The sequence below is a fragment of the Numida meleagris genome, chromosome 4, assembly GCF_002078875.1.
Source record: "Numida meleagris isolate 19003 breed g44 Domestic line chromosome 4, NumMel1.0, whole genome shotgun sequence".
NCBI lineage: Eukaryota > Metazoa > Chordata > Aves > Galliformes > Numididae > Numida > Numida meleagris.
Window position 1 is genome coordinate 15,258,432 of NC_034412.1, and position 19,696 is coordinate 15,278,127.

The 19,696-nt window shown below is 40.6% G+C and overlaps 1 protein-coding gene across 4 annotated transcripts in view; it reads left to right on the forward strand.

The window, feature by feature from the left end:
- The window catches only part of ATP13A3 (ATPase 13A3), a 53,465-nt gene continuing 34,874 nt past the window's right edge, over positions 1,106 to 19,696 (forward strand). For 2 of the 4 annotated variants that reach the window (XM_021394608.1, XM_021394612.1), the window contains exons 1-2: positions 15,642 to 15,661; positions 18,571 to 18,664. In XM_021394608.1, the coding sequence (XP_021250283.1) occupies positions 18,614 to 18,664 (51 nt within the window). In that variant the 5' untranslated portion in view covers positions 15,642 to 15,661; positions 18,571 to 18,613. Of the gene's footprint in view, positions 1,192 to 8,865; positions 9,040 to 15,641; positions 15,662 to 18,570; positions 18,665 to 19,696 lie in introns of those variants that run through there. The other 2 variants (XM_021394610.1, XM_021394611.1) reach the window with 2 other exon arrangements.

The window sequence follows — 19,696 nt, forward strand, 5'->3', positions numbered from 1 at the left end:
GCGCGCCTCGGCGGCGGGAGGGGCTGCGGCACGTGCGGGGCCTTCCGGCAGCAGCCGCCCCAGGGGGCACCTTCGTTCGGCTTCGGCTCCGGCTCCTGCCCTGCCCCCGGGCAGCGCGCGGCGCCGCGTTCTGCCGCGTGGCTGCGGTTCGCCTGTCGGTGCTGCGGAGGTCATGTGCCGGACGGAAAGTTCCCGGCACAGCGCGCGGGGAGGGCCCGTTCGTGTGCGAGCGGCCGAGGCGCTGCGGTGCCGCTGTCAGCGGAGCGCTGCTGTCCGCTGGGCCCGGGCTGCGGCCCCTGACAGCCCCCGCTGCGTCCTTGAGGCTCTGCCTCTGGGAAACTGCCGCCTGCATTGAGTGCCGGAGCTGCAGGCGTGGACGGGGCCGTTCTTAAAGCGGTTGCATCGATCAGGCGGCATTGCCGGGTTCCAGAAAATACCAGGGGCTTGCCTTGTTGCAATAAAGGCACATGGCTTTGTGTTCTTCTGCCTTGTGAAGTTCGGTGTGATTTACTGGCCTGTTGTTGTGCTGTATATTTTCCATAATCAGTGATATCGCTTTCAGCTTCAGGCACCTCTGCAGTCACGTTGGCAGCCGAAATGAGTTTTTTTTTTTTCTTTGCTTTGGAACTTAGAGCTGTTCCACTGTGGTGTTAAATAAGTAAAGCACATTTCCCTTCTTTAATATAGTAGGATTTCTTTGAAATACTTCAGATGAAGAGGCAGAACTTTTATACCTGCTATTCTGGCTCTAAAAGCCTCCTGAGCAGCCATGTGCTGGCAGGGTGAGCGCCACGTACCTGCGGGATTGTGGTTGGCCGCTTGCTTCCGCTCCTGGAGCAGTTCAAGAGGCCGTTGTCCCCCTCAGCTGAGGTAGCATAGCCTCCAGCAATGGGGCTGGTTGACATCCAGGCTGCTTAATGTGGTCACTGCTGCTGGTTGGCTGTGCCCACTGCCTGCTTTCTCTTAATGTGTGGTGGTTGGGAATTCTGTTCCAGGTTTAGAATTGTTCAGAATGCTTTCTTTGCTGTATGCACCCGCTAGAACCATGTAGTATTTTCTTTGCTAATGTAGTTAAGATCAAGTTTCTCATAGCGTGTTCATTCCTCTGACTCTGCTTTTTTTTTTTTTTTTTTATTTGCAGGTGACTCAGCCATTGTATGAGATTTGTCCACACACTGGCTCTTCAGACAGGTTAGCTATATTTTTCTGCCGTCAGTTTCACCGTATTTGGAAGAGTTGCTACTTTTAATGAAAATAAATCTGACTGTTGTAAGGTACTACGTTTCTACTGCTGAACACCAAACTTCTTGAACCTGTGGATAAAGAGCTTGTTTTGGTGTTATTTAAATACAGTACATGTTATAAGTCAGACTCTGCTGAACTTTATGTCCACACATAACGGTGTCATAGGTGATAGCAATAGACCTTTGACTGCATGTACACTGAGGAAATTTTTGTCTTGGTGTGTGGCATGGCAGTAAGGGCTCTGTACTGCTGTTTTAGTAAACTGCTCTTTCTTTTAGTTAGCTACAAATACAACTTTACCATGTTTGGTGAACATGTACCGTGTAAACTTTGAAGCTGTATAGTTGGTTTGAAGATTTATTGGTACTGATCTAACTCCCCTGACTTCTAAGAAGCACATTGATAAGATGGCTTGGCAGAACACCGCTGCTGAGGAAGAACTGTGGGGAAGAACTTTTGGCTTCTGACAGCATGGGGCGTTCTAGAATGAGAGCCTGTATCAGCTAGGGAAATCTGATGTCATCAAAAGAACTCAGCTTTTGAAGTTTGCCAGAAAATGGGTAAACATTTCAGTTATGATGAAACAAGTGGTTCAAAACACCATGTCTAATGTGGTACAACTGAGGGCAGACTGAAGGCCTTTTCCCGGGTTATTGTTCAGGCTGGTACTGCTGCTGGAAATGAACTCTTGCCCTGGCAGCTTTTCTACCTCTGTGCTCTGCCAGCTTTAGTGTTCTGTGGCTCGAGGCAGCGTGCAGCCCAAACACTAAGTAGGAAGACTTGCCTTGCCACAGGTAACTTGTAGATGAGGTCATGTCATCAAAATCACCCTTCTATTTAGTGTGTAATTTACTGGTACTTACTTCTCTTTTTTTGATGTGTCTCCCCTTTCTGTCTAGATTAGAGTCTGTTGATGTAAAAAGCAGTTTGTAGGCTAGACTGTTAAACAGCATGTTTTTATTGCTCTCTATGCTTTGCTATTACTAGTTACTCCTTTTGAATGTGACGTTGCTTGGATTCCTACAGTGCTACTATTACCATGGTAACTGAGTGTCTCAATCTTTTAGAGCAACTCTGTCCAACTTCATGTGTATATAGGGTATCATATTTGAATTTAGCATGGTGAGCTGTGCACATCTCTTTCTAGATCTTTATTTGCTCCTCTTTCATCTCCTTCAGAATCCCTTGCTGAGGTTCTGGCTGCCCGTCTTTCTTCACCTCTCCATTTATCCTTTCTCCATCCAAGCTCCTACAAAGCTGTGAGATCCTGTTGACTTTGATTTTGGTTAAAGCTGACTGTCTATGCCATGAAGAGAAGGAAACTAAGTGAAAGGATTGCAAGCAACTCTGCAGACTCAGACTCCAGTGGAGCTGCTGGACAGCAGCTGTCAACTTCCTGAGTTCCTTCTAGAAGTTGTGGTACTGTTCTAGGTTCTTTGCGTGATTTCTTGCAGTAGTGTCCTGCAAACTTCTTGAGCTTGTGCTCTCATCCTGTCTTTTCTTTTTGTTAGCTGTCCTGAGTATGTGTTTGTAGTTTATTTTTTGGTTTGTTTGATCTTTTCCCCTCAGGGAAGGGTTTGATGGCTGGGGCAGGCACTAATTCATCTCTAGTTGAAGAAGCTAAGGAGCTGAAGGAGTGAAGATCACAAGCTGTGCTGGTTCAGCCAGCATGCAGTGCCTAGTGTTGGAGGAAGGGCATGTAGCACGGGGAAATTACATCACAGTAGCTGAGTGAGATTGAGAAACTGTGCGATTCAGTCTTCTTCTACTAGCATGCCATGTGAGAGGTGTGGTGCATCAGGCAAACTGTTATATGAGTCCTTATGAATCTAAGGAGTCCTTAAAAACATAACACAAAAACCATATTGACACGGGCTCCTAAGGTTAATTTCTGTTATTTGCCTTGAAGTGATAGCATCATCACTGTCTTCTGTGTGGAGTATAGGGCAGCCAGCAAGACCCATATTCTTAGTGGGAAGGAGCCAAATTCCAGTTATTCTGGGGCATTCTATGGAAATAGGCTTTTATTGTCAAAACCAGGTTGTAGTGGGTTGCCCATATCGTAGGGGAAATCTGTACTAGAACTGGGAATTTGCCTAGGGGTCTCTTGTAGGAACCAGTGCTTCTGAGAGGTGCTCTCAAGTATCATTGTCAGTGACTGGGGAGAAGGCTTTCCTCATTAAATGTCTGTCTGTTAAGAGCTTGATTGTAGCTGGCATGAAAGGAAGAGATTGCATTCCTGTAAAACACTGAGGAAGAAGGTTCTTTAAGTAATTTTTGTAAAGCTTTTGCATCTTGGGAACTAGAAAAAAGGACTTTCAGATTTCATTTCCTCAGTATGCAAACAGTATCAGCATAATGTGCGAATAAATGCTTCTTCAGCATTGAGTTGGGTGGACAAATCTTTTGGATTGCTTAAAGATTTGCATGGGGGGAACTGAGTAGGTACTTGCATGTGCTTTTTTTGGCAGAGATTACCACAGCATGGAGTATAGTAGGCATGGCGTTATTTAATATGTTTGGTGCTTTTCAGTGAGGAAATGAAAGCCAGTGGTTTGGTTAGTGCTTCAGTGTAGTTATGTTTAGCGTGATAGAGAAGTCCATACAACACAAATTCTAGTTCAAGAATCCTAATTTCCTAATTAGATGTTTTAGAGAACATTTAGAATTATGGTAATGCTGAAGTGTTTCCCTTTCACTGTTATACACTGAACTAAAAATAGTTTTCATTCATTAAAAAAAAAGCTATTTCCTTTGTTAAGTAATCTGCTTAGCAAAGAACAAAAGTTCAATTTGTAGTAAACTGTAGTTGTGTTATAGCCTCAAGTCTGACACCCTTACTCCCGAGTGAAATAACACAGCAAACTTCACTCTTTGGTAGCTGAAAGGCAGCCTTAAATAACAGAGGACAGGTGGTTTGTAGTTACTGCTTGAGATTTATGAGCATGGTCCACACAAAAGTGTGAAGTGCTCTCTCTTTTGTGATTTAAGCAAGGAACTTCAGCACTGTCTGTGTAGAGCCCCATGTGTGGGGTTGGCAGGGCATCCATGGGTGTTGGAGCCGCTAGCTCTGAAGTGCTGCAATGTGATTGCGTTCATAATCCTGCCTGACCAGAAATAGCTGCTTTTTCAATTCATCTTTCTTGCATAATTTCCCTAATTTTCCTTTAAATGATTTAGTAAGAATCAGTTGCGACAGATAGTGGAAAGGTCAAAGTGCAAATGGAGCAGCAGCTAAGAAGAAGCACAGAAGCTGACAATGTTCCTGTGAAAGTCCATTACTAGGAGAAGGAAGACTGGAAAATGCATTCTTGATTCAGTGGAGAAAGTGTATATCTATGGAAGATGCAGACCATTTAAAATGCTTACTACCTAATTTGCTTGTCCTCTCTAATGTAGTTCCGTGCAGGTGGTTAATCTTACTAATCCTTGTGTGAATACTTGTGATTTTGCACTGGAGTGTAGTGACGTTACGTGTTTCTGCATCAGCTGACCCTGATATGCTTCAATGTAAAATTCTCAGAATGGCTCAAAAAAGCTCAAAAAAGGCTAAAAGGTTACTAAAAGTACTCAGAAGTACTAGAAAGCTGATAAAAGTCAACTCTTAAGAGAGTTGTGGTGGAAGAGAGCTGAAGAAGAGAAGTTTGATGTCTGTCAGTTCGCTTAATCCCAACACATGGAAAAAACTGAGATAAACAGGCAAACATTCTGTTTTCAAGTGCTTGGAAGATAAGTAGCAGAAGAATAGCAGCATGAACTGATACGTGGGAGAACGAATTGCATCAAAATTCTGATAGCGTTTTATTTCAGAGCAGACGACTTTGTGGATATGGTGGAGGCAGTAGTGGTGTTGTCCCTTTTTTTTTTTTTTTTAAACAGAGATTTTTCACATTTTAATGGCCTCGTAAGTAGAGGGAGGCAAGATCTGGAGGAAAGTGGACTTTGAGAAATTGTAACATTCGGTAGGTGATCCTGTTCAGAGAACAGCAGTTAATGATTCAGCGTTGAAATGAGGTTATATTGAAGGTTTCTGTCCTGGATATACTAACCTTTCATGAAAGCACTGGTCAAATGGCTGATTAAACGTGCATATTAAATGCAGTGTTGGAAGACGTGATGAGAGTTTAAAATGACCTGAAAAATCTGATGAAATCCTATGGGGGCAGATGCAGAGTACTGCATTAGGCAGGAATTAGCAGCTGTGCAAATGCAGAGTGAGAAATAACTGGTTAGGTGCTGGAAAAAGGACCAGGGGGTGTACTGGATCACAAGTTGAACATGAGTCACTGTCACACTGTTTTCAGAAAAGGCAAATGTCTTGCTGGGATGTTTAAACAAGAGCATTGTTAGTGAGATGTAAAGCTTAAATCTGCTGGTATAGTCTCAGTGTGCGGACAGTATCTGAGCGCCAAAATTCATGAGGAGTTTGGACCGCTTGGAAAGACTTCAGAGAAGTGAAGTGCAGATGATTGGAGTTTGAGGAAACAACTACACAAAGACGGAAGAAAATCCAAGTCATTTTGGCAAGATATGAGGTTAAGGGGAATGTAACAGATCTAAAGTATTTAAGATATATGAGAAGGAAATGTTCTACATTACTATTATGGGCAGATTGACATGGGATTGGATTTCCTTAAGGAGAGCACAGGTTATGCTTTCAACTTTCTTACAGTAAAAATAGTACTTTAAGAAGTCTTTTTATTAGTGGCCGGTAGGAAGAAGTTAGTATGTTGAGAAAGGCAAGTGCAGTTGGTTTAGTTTGGGGAACAGACTGAACTCTTTCTTTGCTTTACCTTTTATCCCAATTTGGTGGATACTAGTTTTACTTCGTGTTGGGATGAGGAGGGGAAAATGCACAAGATTGGTTTTTTCCATCATCTGGACATAGCAAGTGAGTTTAGACCTTGCAAAATCTCAGATGACTAGACCATACTTCTTGGATTAGTCTGGAAAGATGCTGTTTTTGGTCTTGCTTTATGCAAGTGGGGCAAGTTGCCTTGTGGTGTCAGGATGTTCTCAGCTGCGGAAGTGCTACAAGTTAGGAGTGTGCCAGTAACTTCAGGGCAGTAGAGCTTTGAGAAATTTTCAGTAATTCCAGAAGTTTCTGTAGTTTCTGATAACTGCTTTATACTCAAATGTTAGTGCTAGAGCTTCTAATCGCACTTAGAAGGGTTCTCCGTTGGCTTTGAAGATCGTTGAAGGGCGTGTTCTTCACTACATACACCAGTGCAGGTTGCCTGAGTGAGCACAGGTAGGTTTCAAAGTGGAAAGTCCAACTGACAGTGTAGGCATGCTATTTTCTGTATCATTATTTTCGTGCTCTCTTAGAATTGCTTTCAATCGCCTGCAGTAGGTTGTATGTCAAAACAAAGGATCCAAGTATTCCTTCTCTTTCAGTGATTGATTTTTACAGTAACTGGGATGTGTGGAAAAATGAATTTGATTCTGTGCATTTTAGTGTCATCCTGTACTTCCAAATCAGTGAAGAAAAGTATGGTTGCTTTTGGAACTCTGTCCTTTAGATCTGCCACAGCGATTAGAATCAACAATAGCAGGAGCTTATCTTTGGGAGGATGCGTTTAATGCAGCAGTAGATAGCAGGAGCTGAAAGTTCACTGATGTAGATAAGGGTTGGCTTCCAGTAAGAGAGGTTGTACAGTACCTTGCGGTTACATTGCATCACCTGTCTGACTTTTCCTTCACCCCATAACAATATTTATTGAACTGTACATCTTCTAGGTACAGGTGAATTTCCTTAGAAGTCCTATTTTGAATTGCATAATAATACTTCAAGCAGAGGGATGGTTTTTCTGATCTCTGCTTCTCAAATAGAAAAACTATTTTTGTATTAGGCAGCAGAGGAATCTTACAACTTTGTGGCAACGGCACATAATGTTAAAGGCTTGATCCAAAGCCCAGTAAATTCAAAAGGTTTGTTCCCTTGGATTGAGCAGTCTTTGGCTGCCGTCTAAAACTGGTACTTCTGTCACTGTAGCAGTCATCCAGGTCTGACAAGCCAGCAAAAAGTCCTTTTAAGGCCAGCTGGTAATTCAAACAGGTACATAAAAGAGCTGTCAAATGTGCAGTCTTGCAGAGTGCATTCCTTGGATTAACACTATCTTCAGTTGGTCCATTTGGCAAGGGCTACAAAAAAGTTAGGTACTCAAGAGAGGGTTTTGACTTTACTTTCCTGCATCGTAGGCATGTTACATTGCCAGAGGCAAACTGTTGAGCCTCAGTACTGGCAATAGTGAAGGTTTGTGCTGTGAAAAGGCAGTAATGGTTTTGATTCCAGTTTGGCTTTTGAAGGCGGGTGTCCAGCAGTGAATGCGTGAGGCATGGCTTCTGCCTGTTGGTTGTCCTGTGTGATTGTACTGCAGCGAGAGCTAACTAGTGCTTGGGCAAGATCAGTCCGTGCATAGAGGGCTCCAGCCTGGTGCAGGGACAGGTGGAGTGTCTCTGAGTGAACAGGAGCACTCTGAAAACCACCGGTGTGCAGCCTCCTTTGTCTGAAGCCGTACTCGGGCTCGTGCCTTTGTAAGTTTTGTTACTTCATCTACAAATTTTATTTTTCATTTGCTGTATAAATTGCTTATGATCATGTATTTTCCAGTAGAAATGACTTTGCTGGAGTAATGTTTCACCACAAATTTGCATGCCCTTTGTGGGGGAGAGTTTGGTGAAGAGCAACTTACGTCCCACTCATTCTTCTGTCCAGCTAACTGCTTCTTCTGAGAGGGAGCTGTTGTCAGCAGTGAGACTGCTGGCATAATTGCATTCTGTGTAAGCATTATGAAGAATTTTGGTGCCCCAAGCCATTACTGCAATGCTAACAGCATTTTTTGACACCAGTTTTTAGCCTGTGCTCCTTTCAGTAGTGATTATCTGATGCATTAAGTGGCTGCTGCCTCTGCTGGAAGTTGTTCGCTTATGTAATTCCATTGGCAGAATGGGATCCTAATAGTGTTTTTTCTCATCTTCCACTGTTAAGTAACTGTTTTGCTGTGTCTGCATCTTGCACATGGAATGAATATAGAATGCCTCAGTTTCTTCTGCTTCCTGTTATCATACAGCACAGAACTGTGGGAGGCCGTGGTTTCTTAAGTGCTGTGGTCGGATGTCCAGCTCAAGTCAAGTAACACTTGACTGGAACATAGATTGATAGGAGGACTTAGGTTAGGTGGGCAGTGACTGTGCTGGTTTGCCAGCAGCTGTCAACAGAAGCTATCTGTATCAGGCTGAGAGTGTGCTGGTGCATAGCCTGTGAAAGTGCTTGCTGCTGGCTTGTTGCTGAATGGAAGCCACCTCTTTTTAAAGCTCATTTTCCCTGGAGATGCTTCAGTATTGTGGACAGCGGGACACGTTGGCAGGTAAATTCACCTGACAGTGTTTTTATGGTGTATCATCTTAGTGTTTCACTGTATCCTCACATCTTACCTTTTCTGGATTCCTGATGTGTGGCTTTTATATCTATGCTGTAGTCCATCAAGGAACACATCCTCGTGCCTTGGATGCTATTTTTTAAACCTAAGTTTGCATTTGTTAATTTAAAAGACTTCTAGTGTGTTTATTAAATACAGCATGTAGAGTGAAAGCTGTTTATGCATTTAATGTTTGCAGAGGATGGTGGCAGTCATTACTGTGCTTTAGAAAGCTGACTTCTGTTTTGACATAACATTTCTGGAAAACGAAAGCTGATGGGGAAGATCTGAGTAAAGCATCTGGACCAGAGTTAATCTGCCAGGGCTGCTTCTGAGTATTTGGCTGGGCAGCAGTGATATTCCAGTTGGAAAGGTCAGTGCTTAAAGAAGAAAGAGTGCTCAGTGATACATTTAATGTACTTAAAACAAAGACTGAAATGTTATAATTAAGAAAATTAACTTTCCTCCTTACAGCATAGAAGACTGATGCTATTGTACCTCCTAGTAACTTTTAAAAAACGTTTATAGATTGGGAAGGAAAAGAAATCTGAAAAAGGTAACTCAAATACCGATGTCAATATTGCGATATGTTTAAGGAGAATTTCTACTTTTGGGTAATTATGCAGCATAACAGTTAAATAGAAATGGAGTCATGGCCGGAAGTCATTGCTTTAGTGGAAGAAGACCTTCAATGTCTATCAGAATCAGTGCTGAGAAACTGCAGCAGTTGAAGGGAGATGGAGTGTCAGATGTTTGCAGTCTGTTTCCGTTCTGTCTACAGGAGAATGTCTCCCACTGCTAATGCTGTAGAAATTGTTCCTAAGAGGTACACGAGTATCATTTAGACTGAGCTATTTAAGGACAGCTATGAAACTTGTTGTAGTAGGTTTTAATGAATTCAATTAATTTCATTGATTATAGCAGTTCTTTGAGGGATAACTGTTCACTAAATAGACAAAGCTCCTCTGAGTTTTTAGGGCTCTTCTGGATGCCTGGGACATCACAGTAGCTAGATAGATGTAGGCTGGAGGTTACGCTGCAGGCATGGTGGGATCAAGTTCTAAGTTACAATCCAGTACTCCTGTTCTCTTCTTGCTTTTGTCAAACTTAAGCTCATGGACAGAGAGTGTAATTTCCCCCTCTGTTTTCTCATCTTACCTCATATGGTAGTTCTGAGAGGAAATCAGTCATTTTGAGGAGCTAAAACTGTAAGGTTACATGAACTACTGAGCATTAGAAAATACTGGTCTGTAGCAGTTTAGCCTGTGAATGAAACTTGTTTGCAGATTTTTGTTTTTTATTATTTTAGTTATTAGAATTCAAACAAGACAAGCAAGTCTTCTGCTTGGCATCTTGAACTATGTTTTGATACACCTTTTGATTTGTAGCATTGTTATGATATTTACAGTTTCAGTGATGTCATGGCTGTACTTACGTGGCATACAAGAAGAGCTCTATCCACTGAAGCATTTCAGCTGAAGTGAATGTGGTGCAAGCTTAATGCTTTGTATCAATTTATGACTTTTTTTAGAAGAATTGTAATTTCAGTAAACTTCAGAAAATACAGGTTTGAGTGCTGAAATTTAGCATACTTGTATAGATATATTTTTTATATAAAAATACTTTTAGAAGTATAATTTGTTGTCATTTTATATTAATTTGGAAGACTGCATCTAGCAATTGCGTAGCTGTAGTTCAGAAGTATTAAATTTTACATCGTGGCTTTAGAAAAGTCTGCAGAACAACCGCTCTGTCTCTTTCAGAATGATCAGCAGAGAGCAACAAGTGGTACTGGGCTATGTTATGATGAGGGAGAAAATAAAGGCACCAGGGCAGTTTGCTTGATAGTAATGAATATGACTGGTTCTCTCAGTGTCTATGGCAACTAGATGCACCTCTAAAGAAACTAAGGTTAAACGTCTAAACTCTTAGCGGCAAGTTCAACCCTTGTAATAAATATGGTTTTGCTTGATGATCTCCTTGAAATTTTATTCAAATGTACTGATGTTAACCTCAAAAATATTTTCCAAGAATTCAGAGGAAGCGGAAAAAAAGTCATTGCCTCCTTTTACTGAGCATCCATACCACAAAAGCAAATATATCCCAGGAAGCAGATACTCTACGCGGCACAATAAGGCGGCAGCCACACAGGAAAGGCTGGGCTCTTGGCACAGCCCCTGAGGGGAAATGCTTCCTTGAAAGGACCCATTGTTGCTGGATCGGGGTCTTTGGGCTCCCAGTTCTCTGCTGGAGCTTGTGGTTCTCTTGGTGCTCAGATGGGGCATCGTTGCCATCTCTGTTATCCAGGCTTAGTAATCTTGGTTGTTCAACCAAATAGAAGGACTGACAAGTTCATGCCTCTTGAAAGTGGAGTGTCTTTTTAGAAGCAGCTTCAGTGCCCTGCTGTTGATGGCTAACATTGTGTGTAATGGCACCATGCCTTACCCAAGGTATTTGGAATGGTTTTAGCTTTCTTTTCCAAGAATAAATAAAACATTTTTTGTCCCTGTTGTCAAACTCTCTGAATTATAATCTTAACGTCTAGTGTACTCTTCCAAAATAGGAAAGAAACAGTAAGTATCTGAAATAAATGTATGTTGTATTGGATTCCTGAACTGTGGAACAGACCCTCTTTCCCACATGGCAGCCAGGTAAGGGATCCAGAAATTTAAAAAGGAAACAAGGAAAAAGTGTATTTGTGTGCGTCTGTGAGCGGGAGCAAGCTCTGGGAAATGTTGACTTTTGGTGCTTGATTTATCAGATGAAAATTTTTGTTAATGGGAGTAGCTGCTGCTTGAAGTAAGATAAATGAGATTCCACAAAGATTAAATGATGAAATGCTTGACTAGCTGTCCTTTATATGACAGACTGTTTTCCTAATTCCTCTTCTAACTTCTTCAACTTGTGCATGTGCGGTAGTGGTAGCAAATTTTTATGTGATCCGAAAATAAGCATCTGAAGGATTTGAAGACCAATTAGAAATTAAGTTTTCAGTATGGCATCTGCTGCAGCACTTTGTTATTATGATGTATTATAATACTGAGTTTATTGTTAGTTGTAGAATTATCTTTCCTTAATGTAGCAAGTATTTTACTATAAACATTGCAATTGCTATTACAGCCTGCAGAAAGTATACTTTACAAAGAATACACTCTACAAATGTAAATACAATTTTGGTTTGGTGATTGTTGGATACAATGGTCTTCCTTAAGCCTAAACACAGAAACAAAAGCTTGTATTATAACAGAAAACCCAAGATGGGAAGTGATAAAATAGGTATTGAGTGGAGGGCTTTGTTAAAATTTAGCTCGTGTACTTGTAAAATTTCCATGTATTCATGAAACTATTATGTCATTCTTATTGTTAGAGCTGGGTTAGTTGACTAAAGTGTTAAGCTTTGTTTGTGGTACAAATTATATCCTTAACTCCCTTCAAAATATAGCTGGAGGATTTTTGGTATTCCATAGTTCTTTCAGCTTGTTTTACCCAACTGTTTATTATATGTGATGTGGTTAATTCCATATTTACAGGTGCTACCACAAGCTGTGAGAGATCTGTAAATGGCAGGAGCTTCCTTTCATAGAGGTGCATTCTGCAGGTTGAAGGTGCCTTTCAAACAGAGCATCTTTTGCTTTTATAATTTGGGTTCCAAATTTATAGTAAATGTTAAATTTATTTGCAAAGCTTTTGGTACTACTTCAAATTAAGACCTAATAGTGTATGTTGAAGATAAAATGTTGTAAGCTTTGCTTGTTTATGGTCGTAAAAATGTGATATCCCCAGGATTTGAGCAAGTTGTATAACAGGTATAAAGTATGTGGTCTGTTTCAGTTTTGAAATGGTATCGAGTGGCATGGCTTTATGTTCCAGGGGCAGGCAAAGACAGGATTTAGTGCATGCTGTTGTTCTTGCCAGGTGGTGTGAGAAGCCTTTAGCCTTGTACTGCTGCTCAGATGTGGGTCCCTCTGGGAGAAATGTTTAGTGTAATCCCATCTGCCAAAAAGCATAGCACTGGTCATAGAAACCAAGTGGAAGTTGTCACTGTTGGTATGGCAATCATGGTGCACGTCAGAGACGCAAAAATGCCTACTGTGAGTACATCTGTGTTCAGAAGTTCCTTGGAGTCTGAGAAGCTGTAAAAAGGAGCTTTGGAAACTTTCCTTAGAGGAGGTGCCTTGACTGAGTGAGGGATGGATGCGCCCTGGTGACGAACTGTTTAGAGGCAAGGAGGCATAATGTGGATCTTAGCTGGGCAATTTTATAGCCTTTAAAAACAACTCTGAGTATTTGTAATTCCAGGTCAGTTTAAAAAAAAAAAAGGTTCTTTATTGATTCATTTTCAGGGCTTGCAGGTTATGTCAGTTTCTTCAAAAGCAGCTGGTGGAAAAATTTTAGGAAATAGTACCTTATTTTTGCATACATTAAAATAGCACCTCTTAAGGGAGAGGGACTGGAGTGTAAATATGGGACTGTTCTCCAAGACACTGAGCTGAAGCTTTGGGTTTAGCTCTTGAAAGCTTGAAATGTTCCCTTTAAGCTTTCTTTATTCAGTTATTTCTTTATTTTAATGTGCAATATGCTACGTGTTGCAGTTTCAGAAGTGTGCTCCTAAATCATTTGACTTTGTTTCTTTTGTTACCTCTTAACCTTGTGTCCTTGTCCATTTATTCCTACAGCACATTTTGAATGAACTCAGTGTTTCAGACTCAGCTTTTTGGATATTGTTTGAGGAACTTGCTGGCAATTTGCATAGGCAGGAGCTGCAAGCTCCCGCAGTAATAGCTGATAAGAGTTTTCCTTCTATTTTTGTGGACCCATTTATAAGTGTGCTTTTTCTGAAGCATGGCCTTTTAAATTATACCTAGAACTCCTTTCCTCTACTTCTAGCAATTCTGACATCGGGTTAAATATTACGCACGCATTGGAAACAACTTGCTGAATGCAACCTTGTGTGGTGAGCGCTGCCAAGTGGTGTGTAGACCTGGCAGTCTCAGGAGCAGGATGGCAAAGGTCTTGGGATGAGAACCACCTCTTTTCTCCAGTGAAGAAGTATTTCTGTGGACTGTTGTGAAAGTTTGTAATCTTCCTGGAATAATGTTGAAGCATTTTAATTGTTTTTACTGCTAGTAGCTGCATAAGAGGTATGCATATGAGTGTACAATAAGATTCAAATTTTGCAATAGCTGACTTTGGTGGAAGGCCAAAAGAATGCGCTTCTCCTCTGCTTTGGAAAACTTTCTGCCATTCTCTTCTGCTAGTGGTCAGCCAGAGCCCAGGCTGTGTTTTCATCTTTTTGAAGAAGTTGGATGTATTTGGAATCAAATGTATTCTCAGAAGATTGCCTCTTCTGGCCTGTTGCTATTCTAGCTTGAGGAGCTCTTCAGTTTAGAATTTCATAGCTGCCAGTATGGCAGAGGTGGAGCATCAGCTGGTGTCTTGTGTATGTAAGGCTGTCACTTGCTACTCATAGGTCCATCGAATGGAATGATGAAAGCCTTTGCCATAATGCACAAAAAGCTGTACTCGGTTTGGTAACTACTGTAAATGTGTGCAAATGGCATGCCACTGGAGCAAGAATAATTCCTGGTAATAAACGCTGCCTTTGTAAGGTGTGCCGCCTTGGTAGGGTGAGTCCTTCTCTTGATAAAGGATTTGGAAGAATGTCTGTAAAGTGCAGAAACACTTAATTTTTGAGCGTTTGGCTTCCTATTTTCAGAACCAAGCAAGGTTTTTCTGTGCTTTGACAGCTAGGCATGGTACAGCTGAATGTCTGCTCTGTAACAGGTACTGCCTACAATTAAGGACTGTTCAAGAAGCTTTAAGTTAGAGATCTGAAAGACCTGTACTGACATCAAGCTATTTAGAAACTTGCTTCACAGCTATGGACTTGAAAATGATCTCTTAATGGAGGATGTATTTGTTGTTACTAAGTTCTGGAAAGGAATGTTTAGTCTTTCAGTGGCCCCTAATGATGCTGTAACGGATTCTTTTGGCCCCAGGAAAACTCGATGGGTTGCTTATTAAGACACTAGGTTAAGTTTCATGTACATGATTCATATTTGAACTTTATCATGTTTTTCTGGATGGGTCAGTTGTTCAGATGATTTTTTTGGTCCTAATTCTCATCCTGTAGCAATGTGGGTTCTGGGCTTATTTAGTGACAGGTTATGCAGGCAGCTGAGGAAGGTAACGTGCATTCATCTCTGCATGTGCGTTTCTTAAATTTGGCCTGTTTGATGCATGTGTCTGTAGCTTTTCCTGCCTGCTTTGCTGGACGGCTGGGTTTGCCCTTTGGCATCTTCCCAAGGCAGTGCTGCTTGATCGTTGTAACAGCACTGTTGCTGATTTCTGCAGTTTTCAGGTGGTGACTGGGTTACCTGCGTCAGTGTTCTAGAGCTTGATTCCTAAAGCTCTTCTAGCTTGGTGTATGCAATCACTTTGTTATGCACTGTGATAAACTGCAAAACGTTTAAAGTGAGAAACGTGTGTGTATTTTTAACTGCATTCTTTATCACCATTTTTCAGCTTAAAATGAATTTTGTTGTCTTTACTTGGGATAGCTGTAAATACAAGGAAGTGTTTGGTCAGAAGCACATATGCTTTCAGCTATGCAGATAGTATCAGGGCTCATGCACAGACCTGAAACTGTCTGTAGGATCCTTGTGAGGCAATTGTGGTTTGAATAGAATGAGCTGTACTGGCAGGCTGATGCCTGGAAGCACTGCCTCTATATGAGCCCAATTACAGGATTGCAATTGTTCATGCACAGCAGAGGGAAAAAAAAAAGCACAATCCAAGCGGTGCCAAATTTTCTTTGATATGTTAATCTTTTGATAACAGTTTGAAAAGCCCTTGGAGACTTTTTTTTAGATTTTAGACAAAATAGTTCATTTGTCAGGACTTCCCTTCTAGATAGGGTCGCAGTTATTAAGAACGGCCTCGCAGCTCATGATGACAAAAGCAAGTGCAGGGGACGGCTGCTGGACTGCCTGGTGGTAAGAGAAACTTTACATTGTCTCGGGGTTTTGTGTGGATCTCTGAAAACAGTAAAATAGGGGATATGTAAGAAACAAGTTTGTAAGTTCGGCTACTGGTGTATTTTAAATTGATGAATGATCACAGAGCATAAATGTGTGTAAAAAGTGTTTTTGTATACGTGTATGCATTGTACTAAAGGCTTGAGTTGTCATTAAGTTTTACTTTTATCCCTGAAACTTATTTTAAATTATCCAGCAATGACAGGAGGTCTCACGCTTCTGTTTTTGTATCTGCAGTCTTTACAGCCCTTGATGTTTTTCTCTTGCTATTGTGAAATTTCCAGTTGAACTGAAAAAAACTGGAGGAATAAACTGATTGCAATTACGTATGCTAGAGCTGAGTTAGTTTTTTCAGGATTACGGACTTGAGACAAGTGCTGAGGAGAACAGTGGGAAGACCTCTCTGCTTCTTCCCTTACAAAGCAAACTTGAAGGGTAACATTTCAACTGATTGATTTTTTTTTTTAATTTTTATTTTTTTAATAATTATGCTGCCTATTAGAAAGGTGACTGCAGATAAGCTTGTAGGCCTTATACCTTCAGGTGTACTGATCGAGATTTACTGTAGGACTTTAACATCATTTTTCTTAATACATGTGCCGCAAATTCACTTTTACCATCTTTACACTGTTGCTACAAATGTTTATTGCTTATAAATATTTTGTAGAAGTGCCTGGCATTCTGCTTGTTCAGTCAGCATAGATCAACAAATAGATATCAGTGCAGTACCTCGGGAAAAGATGCAATGTTTTCTTTACTATTACATGTAGTGTTTTGTGCACTCCTGTAACTTAGACAGACTTCATTAATTGGTTTCCTTAAGTGTTTTTTCCCTCATTAAGAACTGCTTAGTGAATTAAAGTGTCGGTGTAAGGAAAAAAAAATGTGGTTTAGAATTTGCATGGCATACCTAACAGTTAAGGAAGTATCAGTTGTGCATATCTTATGGCTTAATTTCCAAATAAATCTGCAGTGAGAATGGTGTAGTTCAGTTTTGAACAGTAATAGAAAATTTTCAGCTTAACACTACAACAGTTGTGAGCCAGTGTTTGAATCAAGGGGGACAGCTGGCAACCAATAGGCTTCCTTTGATACAGAACAAAATAAAAGCTTGATCAAGCACTCAATTCCTGAAGTGCTGTGTTTCCCATCTGTGGCAGAGCCTGATGTTGTGCACTCCTTAGCTTTGAGTGTGCATTTCTTCCACTAGAACCATTCTCAGAGATGGGAACAGATTTCTGAGGAGCTCTGGATTTGGGCGGCCAAAAAAAGGTTCTTGGATTCCTCCACTGCTTGTTGGCTTAGCTAGAGAGGTGCCAGGAGCTTGCAAAAGCTGTGCAGGGATACGATGATAAACTGGGGGTGTGGATTGGAAGGAGCTTTTGAAGTTGACGTTGCTGGATGTAACTGCCTCTGTCCAGGGGCTGGATTTGAGAGGAGCTGACTCGAGGTCTGGTGATTTGTTTTGTGAAAGTACTGAGGACTTAATGATAGCAAGGAACTTGGTAACAGTCGTGCTTCTGTCATAATGCTGCTTAATGTAAGTATTTTCGGAAGTTGCCTCCTAGTCTTCACTGAGATGAGGTTAAGTGGATGGCTTTCACCATGACTTTTTTTGGAACCACTTTTTGTATGAAAAATGACAGTTTCAATAACCTTGATATTCACTATGTAATGGAAGTGAATTCTTAGGACTACTTATAAGCTTTGGTAATAAGTACTGTCTTCAGAGAGATGAATGTATGTGCAGTAAACGGAAACAAGGTCAGTGTCAATACAGAGAATGATATCTAATCCATGCATTGGCAGGTAAAGCAGTAGCTATTTGGTATTTTTAGGTGGTAGGTGGACCTGTGGAAAAAAGATTAGGGCTCATGAATTATAAGTTATGTATAGCTAATGTGTAGAGGGGTACTGAAATGAAAGTTAGATGCAGTTTTAATTTCCACAATTTAGCTTTTGGACTTGCCTTTTAAAATTTTCTTTGTGATGCTGGAAGTTCTGGTGAGCCTTGTAGTAAGTGGTGGTAACCTTATGTCTGTAGCTCTTCTCTGTTGGAATAGGAATCTGTTGAACTATGTTTATCACATAGGCATCTTGACATTCTCTTGCTTTTCTGTGCTCATGTAACTTATGTTTCTAACCTGTCCTCAAAGCACCCTTAAAGATTTGCAATTATAATGGATTTACTGTAAGAAGCAAACTTGTTAATATGTTAGAGAATCATAGAATGGCTTGGGTTGGAAGGGGCCTTGAAGATTATCTAGTTCCAGTGCCCCTGCCGTGGGTAGGGACTCCTCCACTTGGTAAGATTGCACAAATAAGCGGTAAAAGAATAGTAAAGAAGACAAAAGTCCTAACTAATCATTAAGCATGACTTGATTTGGAAACATTAGACTGGGAACATGAAGACTCTGTGATCTTTCTAATGTTACCCTCTTCTGCTTTTTTTAACACATGAATTTTTCTGCTTAGATGAGAAATGCACATCCCATGGCTACAATGCCTTTCCTTGAGGAGGATAGCCTGGCTTCTGAAAACCTCTGATTGAAGCCATTACAGTATATAATGATAAGAGTGTATAATCTTTACTTAATTTTAAGATTTTTTTTAACTGGTTTAATTTATATTTCTGTCTTGAAGATTGTAGAATATACGAAAAACTTAGCATGCTGTATGCAGACTGTAACCAAGGTAGATCAAGGTAGCTGGCTAGTGGAAGCTTGCAGTGCAAGTTCAAGATCTGTATTAATATGTTGTCGGTGTGTTTCATGTGTATGTGCTTCAAGTCAAAAACAAACCTCTAGACAACCTAATAGTTAGAATCACTTATATCTCTTCAAGTTTTCATTATTTTGTTTTTAAAGGTCTTCCATATCTCACGTTGAGAAGTTCCATATCATACTAAACATGGAGAAGGAAGAAAAGAAATTTGTCAATAAGGCAGAGGAGGAGGAGATGGTAATTAATTATGTATTCTGTTTTTATACTGCAAAATGAATGTGTTTTTATGCTTTTGTCTATATGTGGGGCATATTCCATCAGGAAGCGTACTGTCTCCATTTAAAACAAGATTTTTATGAAGTTGTACTTAATCATTCTTTCTGTAATTGCGAAATCAAGTCTCGGAGTAGGTAATGTTTTTTGCTGAAAGCTTTTGCAGAGGTGCTGGGTTGAGGTCAGCAATCAGATAGCAAATGCTGATATTTAATATTTAACAATGTTTTTAACGGAAAATGGAAGTGGAACAAAGTAATTTTTTTCTTCTAACCCTGAAGCTTTTTTCTTGTTGCTTAAAACAGTTTAATTACCCCAAACTTGGCTCTGCTTACTCTTGCATATTCATGTTTATGTAGTTAAGACTCCACTCCCTAAAACCAGGAGAGCATTTTTGTGGGTGTATGGTAACATCTAAAACTTTGCTTCTGACAAAAGCAAAGATATCTCTTACTGTTCATCCGGGAAGATTCACCAGCTAGATTTGACAGAAATAGTGTCGCCTGATCTTTATGTTTCTAGTCCTCCATACAGACTGCAGAAAATACTTGGGCTATGTAGGGATTTTTTTTTTTATGGTGATGTCCTGCATGTTCAGTTCCTTGTTCTTTCTTTAAGCGTGCTGCTAGGAAAAGCTGCTCTTCATTAGACCACCTCAGAGATGGAGAGTAGGCAAAAATGCACCTTGCACCAAAAAGTCAAACTGCACTGCTTATTACCTGATCATGAAAATGAGTGCTTTTTGAAGGGGATAAAGTGGTTTTTTGTTTTTTTTTTGCCTCAAAAGAAGCAGTATTTCCCTCTATTCTTCACGTCTTTGTTTTTCACGATAAGGAGTGAATATTGGCTCCAGCATTTTAGGGGTAACAGAGTGGGTTTGATCTTTTTTTTGTAAGCTGAGAAGTCTACAAAACAAACCTGCTGAAAAACCTTTTCTTAGTAAAGGCAATATTGTTTAATGAAAATCCCCAAAATTGTGCAGAAAGTTGGTCTTAC